This window comes from Neomonachus schauinslandi, chromosome 5 (genome assembly GCF_002201575.2).
Source record: "Neomonachus schauinslandi chromosome 5, ASM220157v2, whole genome shotgun sequence".
Lineage (NCBI taxonomy): Eukaryota > Metazoa > Chordata > Mammalia > Carnivora > Phocidae > Neomonachus > Neomonachus schauinslandi.
This window is the reverse complement of record NC_058407.1, coordinates 161847430-161858144: the sequence shown is the minus strand read 5'-3', so window position 1 is coordinate 161858144 and position 10715 is coordinate 161847430. Positions and strand designations below refer to the sequence as shown.

General features: G+C 39.7%; 1 protein-coding gene across 2 annotated transcripts in view; it reads right to left on the bottom strand.

The window, feature by feature from the left end:
- LOC110589767 (S-adenosyl-L-methionine-dependent tRNA 4-demethylwyosine synthase TYW1) overlaps window positions 1-10715 on the bottom strand; it is a 202148-nt gene that overhangs the window by 70571 nt on the left and 120862 nt on the right. For both annotated transcript variants that reach the window (XM_021700370.1, XM_044915126.1), the window contains exon 13: window positions 8480-8615. In XM_021700370.1, coding sequence (XP_021556045.1) covers window positions 8480-8615 — 136 coding nt within the window. The remainder of the gene's footprint in view (window positions 1-8479; window positions 8616-10715) is intronic.

Sequence of the window (10715 nt, the reverse complement as noted above, 5' to 3'; positions counted from 1 at the left end):
TGGGCGCCTGGGTGGCTCAGTCGGTTGAGCGACTGCCTTCGGCTCAGGTCATGATCCTGGAGTCCCGGGATCAAGTCCCGCATCGGGCTCCCTGCTCGGCAGGGGGTCTGCTTCTCCCTCTGCCCTCTTCCCTCTCTCTCATTCTCTCTGTCTCAAATAAATAAATAAAATCTTTAAAAAAAAAAAAGAACTCTCTGATAAGGTGCTATCTGAATGGAGTCTGGAAGGAAGTGAGAAAACAAACCCTACCAATGTTAGGGAAAGACCCATTACTGAAAGAAATAATATAAACAACCAGTGGAAAAATAAGCAAGGTATATAAAGGGGATTAAGGAAATGGACCAAAACATGAGAAGATGCTCACCCCCCTCATGAGAGGAATGCAAAATAAAACCACAAACGGACACCAAGTCACATCCATCAGCTAGGAAAAATTTAAAAAGCCGACAGTATCACCTGCTTGTGAGGACAGAAAATGGAAAGTCTCCTACACTAGCCTCTGAAGTACAGCCAGTGTCCTAAGTACTTTGAAAAAAAAAAAAGAAATCTAGCTGAAGATGTGTATACCCTACAGTCCAGCAACCTTCACTGCTAGCTACGAGCCGTGAAGAAATTACTGCCTAGGTACACAAGAGACACTTTCATCAATGTTCATTGAGAGTTGAAAACTTCAGAAAAACCGAAATGCCCACCCCCAGGAGAACGACTGATACACTATGGGATACTGATAGGATGGATGGCTACATAGCAGTTATAGTATCTCAAAAGCAAAAAGTAGCAACTTAAGTAAACCTCACAAATATAGTATTAAACCAACCAACAAAAATTGCAGGGAAGGGGGGAATGGGAGTTCCTGTTTAATGGGTATATAGTTTGTTTGGGAAGACAGTTCTGGAGATGGATGGTGGTGATGGTTACACAACAATGTGAATGGATTTAATGCTACTGAACTGTCCATGTAAAAATAGTTAAAATAGTCAATTTTATTTTTTTTAAATGGTCAAAAAAAAGGACAAGTTGCAAAATGATATTTATAGGATGATACTACTATATACAGTTTTATTATATGGAAAACAGCTGTTTATGGGGTTGTAAATACAGAAATATAAAAATAGCATGGAATGATAAACACAAAATAGATACTGATTACCTCTGAAAGAGAGGAAAGGAAATATAATAGAAAAGAGGTTCACAGGGACTACAACTGAATTTATAATATTTTATTTCTTAAACTAGATGATGGTTATGTTGGTATTTACCATCTTACTTACTGTATCTTTTAAAATGTCCAAAATCAATCCCATATACAAGATCGGTGATAGAGGGCATTATATTTTAAAATTTAAACACAAGCACTCCATGATGTTTTTAGATGTTTCTAACTAGACCTTATGAGGTAGGCACTGTTATTAATCCCATTTTACAGATGAGAAAACTGAGCCCCATGTCCAATACTACATAGCCAAGAAGTGGTAGGAGATACGATTCAAACTTAGTCTTGTTTCGGAATCTCGAGCTCGTAACTATCACACCAAGACAAATCATTGGGGAACTACTAAATACACATCAAGAGGGGAGTGGATCAGTCCATTCTGATCATGTGGCAATTGTGTGTCACACCGTGATGGGAGCTGGGAATACCATGGTGGGCAAAAAGACATGGACCTTTCAGGTTCTGGATATAGGCACTGTGGGATATAAACAAGGGAAGAGGAAGGAGGGAGTCAGGGAAGGCTGCCAAAGGCAAAATTAAATTGTTATATTATAAAATAGGCAAAATTAATCTATGGTGACAGAAGTTGATATTTTCAATAAATATTTTAATTGTAGTATTATAAATAAAAAGTACAGTTGTAAAAATATGTATGGTATGATTTCATTTTGTAAGTAAAATATACATACATATACATACACACATGAGTTAAAACTCTAGAAGATACACAATATTTTCTGGATATATAGATCTGGAAGATGGAGCAATAGTGTTTTTTATCTTTGAATTCTGGTGGCATATGAGTCTTCTTATTTTCTTCATTACAGTAATATTTATTTTCAAATTGGTTTTTAGCAGATATGCTTAGACAATTATCTGATAAAAGGGAATACCTTTAATTCCTTCATTAAATAATACTGTTGCTCTTGGTTCAAAAGGTTAATATACATTACATTAGTATCTATTGTTCACTCTCTCCATTTCATTCTTCCCATTCAACCCACTACACAGCGGCTTCTACACAAAACACTGTAGTCTACTTCCTTTTGACATAGTCGTTAGAGACCAACTGATAAACCAAGTTTCTTTTTCCTCATACCTTAACCTTCCCCTTTTATCTTTCTGGAACCTAACTGTTTCTTTGAATTGTATATAACATACCACACTTGCATGGAATTGCACCAACACCTTTATCAAATTTTTCCCAGACTCACTCTCTCTATGCTCCTCATTTCGAAAGCTTCAAAATTTGTTTTCCCTAAGGCTCCTTCTTTGGCCCTCCCTAGACCTCTACTTCTTGGACAATTCCATCCCCTTTGTTGCCTTCAACAGCGACCTGCTGCTACAGAGATGACAGTCACATCTACGTGTTCATACTCTAACACTGCTGAGTCCCCAAGCCGCCTAAGCCATTACCTGCCTGACCTGATTACCTGATGCCTCAACATGAACCTAAGATGCAACACGTTCATCTTTCCCTAAAACAAGTGTAGGTAGAAGTCAGATCTGGAGAAAACCTGACTTCCTGGCATTGGAGGGAACTAGTCAGTTTGCAGACACTGGCTTTGGATAACACTACTGGAGAGATCAAGCACAGCAGTCTTGGTCTGATTTCAAAAGTGGCTAAAACCAGGACATCCTTTTAGTCAAGTGGAGGAGGGTAAAGTGGCATTAAACCCAGGCTGGATGGAATCAACACCCCGGGAGGCCCGTGCCCATGGAGAGGGCTCACAGGTTAGAAGAAGGTATCTTGCTCTTGCAAGATAAAGCCTAAGAAAAGATGGTAATAAAAACAGATCCAGGGGCACCTGGGTGGCTCAGTCATTAAGTGTCTGTCTTCGGCTCAGGTCATGATCCCAGGGTCCTGGGGTCAAGCCCCACATCGGGCTCCCTGCTCCATGGGAAGCCTGCTTCTCCCTCTCCCACTCCCCCTGCTTGTGTTCCTGCTCTCGCTGTGTCTCTCTCTGTCAAATAAATAAATAAAATCTTAAAAAAAAAAAACAGATCCAGACCACAATCAGATGGACTAAGGCTCAAGAGTAGACTTTGGCATCAGTGATGGTAGGTGGAAGTCAAACAGGTCAATAAGCGGGGGAACGAATCAGAACGATGGAGGGGAGACTCGCTCATCCTAAAAAGGAGGGAAGGAAGAAGATATGCTATTTCATTGCATCTAAGATACTCTAGATTGTAAGACACAATTATTTTCTCTCGCTCCTTTATGAAAATAACAATGCTACCAATTAAATATGACATGCCATCTCTGGCTGTCCCTGACATTAGAAATGTTTAAAAATGACAAAACGTGTGTGTGGCAACTCGAGCAGCAGAGGCACCAAGGCTCCCTCTCAAGTGTGATAAAGGCAGGAACCCGGGGGTACCTGGGGGGCTCCGTCGGTCAAGCAGCCGACTCTTGATTTCAGCTCAGGTCATGATTTCAGGGTCGTGAGACTGAGCCCTGCACGGGGCTCCAGGAAGTCTGCTTGAGATTCTCTCTCCCTCTCCTTCTCCCCCTGCCCCTCCCCCCACTCAGGTGTTCTTGCTCTAAAAAATAAATAAATCTTTATTTAAAAAAAAAGACAGGAACCTGACTTACTGTCAGGCCCCCACAATTAAACAAGTGTGCCAGAACATGACACACTCTTGCTGGATCCCCCTCCTGGCCAAGGATCAGGAAGCTGAGTGACCAGGGGAAAACCCAGTGTCCTCTCCTGTGGGTCTCCCTTACTGATAATGCACCCAGAACACTTCTGGTCACCAAACGTGTGAGGGGTTTTCCCCACCAAGCAATTCTCTGCGATACCAGCTGGGTATTCTATAATTTAACTCTTTTCTGTCACTACAGCACACTTTACATGCCAATGACAAATATAGCTTGTCACCTAGGCTTCTGACCAATGGGCCATATAAATCAGAGGGTCCCATGACCTTCCCCTTCAGATTTGGTTAATTTGCTAGAGCAGCTTACAGACCTCAGGGAAACACTCACAATTACCAGTTTATTAATGGATACAGATAAACAACCAGGTGAAGAGATATATAGGGTAAGATCTGGGAGCCAGCCCAGGGACTTCTGTCCCCATGGAGCTGGGGTGTGTTACACTCCTGGTACAAACTGTTCACCAACCAGGAAGCTCCCCAAACCTCCTATTGGGATTTTTATGGAGGCTTCCTCACATAGGTATGATCAATTATTTACTCCATTTCCAGCCCCTCTCTCCTCTCTAGAGAGTGGGGAGAATTTGCAGAAAATTCCAACCTTCTAATCAGCTTGGTCTTTCTGGTGACCAGCCCCAATCTAGGAGCCACCTAGAGTCCACCCAGAGTCCCCTCATTAGAACAACAATGGTCCTCGTGGTCTTATCACTCAGGAATCTACAAGGGTTTTAGGAGCCCTATGTTAAGTATGGGGTCAAAAACAAAATACTAAAACAAGAGATGCTCCTTGTGTTCTTACCACTTAGAAAATTACAAATGTTCTAGGAGTTCTGTGCCAGGAACTAGGTGCAGAAACCAATATATAAATACTTTCTATTATCTCACACTGAGATGAAAGACTAAGCTGTCCTTAACATGAAGTTCACACAGAAATATCAGTAGCATGGAAACACGCTATGACCGGAGTTTAACAACAAAAAGCAACATATAAAATTGAATGATATATGTAAAAAAGCACTCTCCCCAAAGGATTAAATAGAAGTACTTTAAATGTTAGCAGTAGTTGTCTCAAGGTCCTGGATTTATAGGAAACTTCTTTCCTTGCTTCTTTATATTTCTCTTTATTTCCCCCAAGTAATTTCCACAATGAACACGTAATGTTTTTACGATCATAGATAAGGAAGTCAAATATTAAATGTTTGTTTTTTTAATCTGCAAATTGTGGGCCACATGGATATATTGCTTTATCTAAATATTAGAGATAAAGCTATCTCAACATACAATAAGCCCTTCTTAACAATGAAACAATAATAACTCCAATAACATCAGGTCAGAGCACACTCAAATCTGCAGAAAGAGTGCTAATGTTCACTTTTGTTATCCAAGAAAGTGTAATGCAGAAAACTTTTTTTTTTCTTTTCAAATATGAGGTTTCAAGCATATCGTTATTATTGCTTATCCTATTGGATCTTCAAGCTGGCAGCAGAAACACATCTGGTCACACTGCTGATAAAAGTCTACTGCCAAAGGTAGACACAAAGGTAAGCAGTGTTGTCTTGTACAAGATGGATTTCTCTTTTTTCAAAAAAGGACTGTTTGACAAGTAGCTATCGTGGACGGAAACTGAAGCTAACACATTTTTTGCTGTGTTATCTTGATGGAATTGCTTTTTAGCTCCACATACTCAAGTACTAATATATTTCTCTCCTCATATTTGAAACGGACCATTCTGACAAAGGATAAAGATCTGGAAGTATAAACACTATGCTTGCCAAGGGTAAAAAAAAACAAAAAACAAAAAACAAAATATCCTCCTACCTTCTACTACTTTGGGTTGCATTAGCTCATAAACAGGCTGAAAATCTTGGGACAAATCAAATTTCTCTGTTTATAAAGTTCAAGAAATTCTTTCTCTTCTAATGCCTTTCCTTGCTAAGCCTAAAACAAGTAACAAAAAGTACTCAAGTACTAAGAGCCTAAGCAAGTACAAAAGAGAATAGTATAGATGTTCTAATGAAAATATCTTAAAAGTCACTCTTATTTAAAAGTTTTTATTTAAAAACTCAATGATACCAGATTACAGTTTGACGCTAGCTAGTAAGTACAGTTAGAAGATAACTGTTCTAGTTTTGAGTGTTAAACAGCAGTAAAAGAGACCTGTCTTGATAGTATCTACTATACAAATAATATTAGATACTCAGAAGGAAATAACATAGCTACAATTAATTTAAGAAGACTTTTAAGAGCAGCTTCCTGCCACAGATCTTCCTTCTTAAATGGCAATGTAAACAATACAATAAGAAACATGAACTCTAATTGCTACAAAGTGGTTAGAATGTGGTTGCATTGATCCAACAGATAGTTTAACATTTTTTTTAAAGGAGGCTCCACATCCAGCACAGAGCCCAACATGGGGCTGGAACTCACGACCCATGAGATCATGACCTGAGCCAAGATCAAGAGTCATGGAGGCTTAACCACAACTGAGCCACCCAGGCGCCCCATCTGCCAGCAGATAGTTTAAATAGCCCAAGGAAACTTTTCCAACCAGAGTTACATGGACACAATAATGATGTTATAGGTAAAAAGCTCAGAGGTTAGAAAATACTGCAGAACTTTAAGTTACTAATTACTCTCAATGAGTCAACCCAAAGTACTTAGAATTGAAGCGGACATGTAAAGGCTAGTAACTTCAAGATAAGAATGCATTTTGTGGAAAATTTTGGCCAAAAGAAAAATAAAAGAAGCTATTAAGCCATTCTACTAATGCCCACTTCTCATCTTCCACAGCTGACTCGGAATACAGCCTAGGTAACAATCTCAGATGTGTCTGATAATACCAGTTCCTGCTGTCTGCTTCCTATCTAAGCGCATTCTGACTCGTAGGCCACGTACCTCCTATCTCAGCAACAGGGAAAAGTGATAGAGCTAAGGGTGAAGTCCAGAGACAAAGAGATTTTAGGAACCACGAAGCACCCAGCTTGCCAGCTTTATAAATAATCCACCTAGCTTTATTATTTATAAATAATCCAAGGCAGATCAGAAACCAAATGCCGACTTCGCATTGCCTAAATAACGTCAGTGTTAATTGCCAAATCACCAAAAAAAGTACTGATTTAACTTCTCCAGCATAAAATGGGGGAAGAGGGAGTTTTAAACATCTGAGCAGTCAAGAAAATGTGTATGTACATCTTACCGTTGAGTTTCCACCCATTCATTCTTTTAAGAAACACGTTCAAATACCATTAAATGTGCTGTGCTAGAGTCTGCGTGGAATTCAGACAGGAATAAGGAATCCAGTTGAGGAGAAGAGAAGCTAAGATAAAAGAGATCATGTGTGTTTATAGATATAAAACTTAAGAAGGGAGACAGGGACAGCTGTTTGCCACTGGAAAAGGCTTCAAAATTAAAGTAACAATGACGCTGAGCCTTGAAGGTCACATAGAATTTCTATAAGTCAAAGAAATGGAAAGAAAGGACAATCTAGGCTCTGAGGAGGTAACCAAAGACTCAAAAAAAGTGGTGGGCGCATCTGCAAAAATGCCAACAGGAGCAGGATAGTGAGTATCGCCTTCCTGAGGCCAGACAGGGACGGATTAGGAATGGTAAAGTAAGCGCTGGGCAAAGGAGAGAGAGGGCGGTTTTCTGGGATGATGAGTCCCAAATGGGGCCTGCACATCAAGTCACTTGGGATGCTTAAAATGCAGATTTTCAAATCTTACTAGGAATAAGAAACTGTAATTTTTCAAGGTCCTGTAGTAATTCTCATTATCTGTCGTGTTTGGGTAAAGCGTGAAGAACTGCAGGCCAAAGCAGAGGACAGGAAAGGAGAATTGCTACAAGAGAAGAAGAGGCAGAACTAACAGAAAATACCAACTATTAAGATACGGGGTTAATGGAAAAGAAGAATCAAAAGGTTACGTGAGGTCTAAAAGAATAGGAAAATAAGGGCGCCTAGGTGGCTCAGTCGACCTGCCTTTGGCTCAGGTCATGATCCCAGGATCCCGCGATCGAGCCCCGCATCTGGCTCTCTGCTCCGCAGGAAGCCTGCTTCTCCCTCCCCCACTCCCCCTGCTTGTGTTCCCTCTCTTCGCTGTGTCTCTCTCTGTCAAATAAATAAATAAAAAATCTTTAAAAAAAAAAAAAAAGAATAGGAAAATAAGTATGATGTAAGAGAAGACATAAGAAAGGGCAAATGTTGGCAGAGAAAGACGAAATCTGGACATTCTGAGGTTGAGTTCCTTACTGGGTAGGAAATTTGGTCTTAGAAATTCAAGAAAATCAACCTCATATTTGAACATACACTATTTGCTGGCACACTCTTCTAGGGCTGCTATGAGCTGCTACTTTGCCATGTTTTATTAATTAACTTCGGGAGCGTGTCTCTCTTTCCCTAAATACATGAAGAGCAAATTATACATATAAGGCAGAGTGCTACAAACTTAAGAAGAGCTCAATAAATATTTATTGAATAATGAAAGTGGAAGTCTAAAAAAAGGTTGAAGGTTTTCTTTTTTTTATTATTATTTTAAAAAGAAAAGGAAAAAAACCTCTCTCCACTTTTTTTCTCTCTCTCTCTCTCTCTTTTAAAGATGTCATAATTCTTACCTTTGCTGCCAAGGCTTTTAAGCTGTCGAGGAATCTCTGCCAGAAATCCTTGAAGAGTGGGCGGTCGATTTTCTTCAGGCTATCTTTGGTGCTAGCATCCACACTGACATATAGCTGCGTAACTGGTTTGAGGTTCCTTTGTAATTTAAAAAAACAAAAAATAGGGGGGAAATTATGCCCGTGTCAGGTTTTTCGTGATGTAAAACTTACAGTCTATAATAGATGTGGTAATTAAATATTTCACAGGGTCTACAGGCTTCTACCTCTCCCAAAGGACTGAAGTACTGATTTTCATAATGGGACAGAATGGGCTGTCAGTTGATTATTTCTAACAGTGACTGGGCACCGTTCTTAATAAACTGAAAGCATTCAATTACTTAAAATTGGTCCCTCTTCAAACACTGGCTTTTAGTGAAAACAAACAAAATGAGATCTAGCTTCAGGTCAGGCACCATCAGCCCAGGGCAATTAGAAGGGGTCTCAGACTTGAGTTTCCCCATGAACTCTGCCATTCAAGCTTTATACAGCTGAAATGCTGCGACCACGTGGGGTCTGTGCTGACAGGCCACCTCCCGTCCTCAATTCACCGAGGAAAGTTTTCTAAGGAACAAGAAACAACCCAAAAAGCGCAAACCTTCTCTGAAAGGCACAAAGCCACACCAGCGCTTCACCTATGCCTTGGAGAGCCAGAATGGGTTTAAAGTCCAGCCTTGCGGGGGCAAACAATGACCTGGTCAGGGAGCTTTAAGCAATGTGGAGCTAAAACAGCAACCAAGCCTTTATAAAGGAGCACAACCCCCAAGAAAAATGTATGTTGCAGATTATTTTTCTTTGCCTTGTTGATGAAACAAGGCAAAGTCATGAAAGTCATTCATTCTTATCTACTCTACCACTTGCCAGTTATACTTTAAGTCCAGACTGTATTCTTTCCAAAACCTCCCTGTTCTCCCTTCAAATGGGTCTCATAGGGGCGCCTGGGTGGCTCAGTCAGTTAGGCGTCTGCCTTCGGCTCAGGTCATGATCCCAGAGTCCCAGGATCAAGCCCCACATTGGACTCTCCACTCAGTAAGGAGTCTGCTTCTCCCTCTGACCCTCCCCCGCTCATGCTCTCTCTCTCAAATAAATAAAATTAAAAACAAAACAAAACAAATGGGTCTCATAATTCATCTTCTTCAATAAATTTGCAACTAGAAAGAAATTTCCCTTTAATAATGCTTTGACCAAATTCTCCCACTATTAACTTTCTATAACTATTCCAGAATTTTATTTACCCCTAGGATTTATTTATGCATTTTTTTGCTTCAAAGTCTATGCACTTTTAAAAACTGAAATATAATTCACATGCCATAAAATACACCATAAAAGTGCTTTATGTTTTTGCATCTATCAATATCAGCCTTATCAATCTTTGAATGTAAGACCTTGAAGGGGAAGAACCGTATTTTTTTTATCCAGACATATAGGCAGGTACTTAAAGCTACTTTTTACTTGATATTGTTGACTTGAGCTAACTTAACTTTTAAGGACATGCAGGCCAAAGAAATGCTTATAATGATCTGGCTTAGTGACATATGGAAAAATCAGAAGGGTCTAAACCCAAAGTTATTAAAAGTGGAGAAGCTCTGACCAAAGTTAAGAAGTGATTAAAATACTGGCAGACTCATTGCTTTAATCCCTCTCCAACGCTGGCATACAAAGGGAATCCTTAAAAGTTCAATCCTGTGTCACTACTGAGCAAAGGGACATGAATTACTGAAAATGAAAAACAGGAGCACACTGTTAATGGCAGCATTCTGTCTCATCATCCCTTTTGCTGGGAGCCTCTTTAATAACAGACAAGCTATGCTACCTTAACTGGACTTTATGTTTTACAAAAAATAAAAACAGAAGAGACTGTTTTAATGGATACTGCTGGCTATCATTATCTGATAGTTACAGGACTTCGTCATAAAGCTGCCTAATGCAAAATGGGAACTGGCTTGACCTTTTCACTATGCCTTCATAACTACTTAAGATTATGAACAGTAAATTCCAAAGGCCATAGTTATTTTACAAACCTCCGTCATCTGCAAAAAAGGAAGCCCTGGACACTAAGAGTACCAATAAGAAATTTTAGTCGGTACTAAATGTCTGAGATGCTATGATCAAGGAAGTTTATACATCTCTTACCAAAGAGCAGAGGAAGCATGAAGAGGAGGAAAAGTCCCTAGAAATTACAGAGCTTATTCCTAAGGGA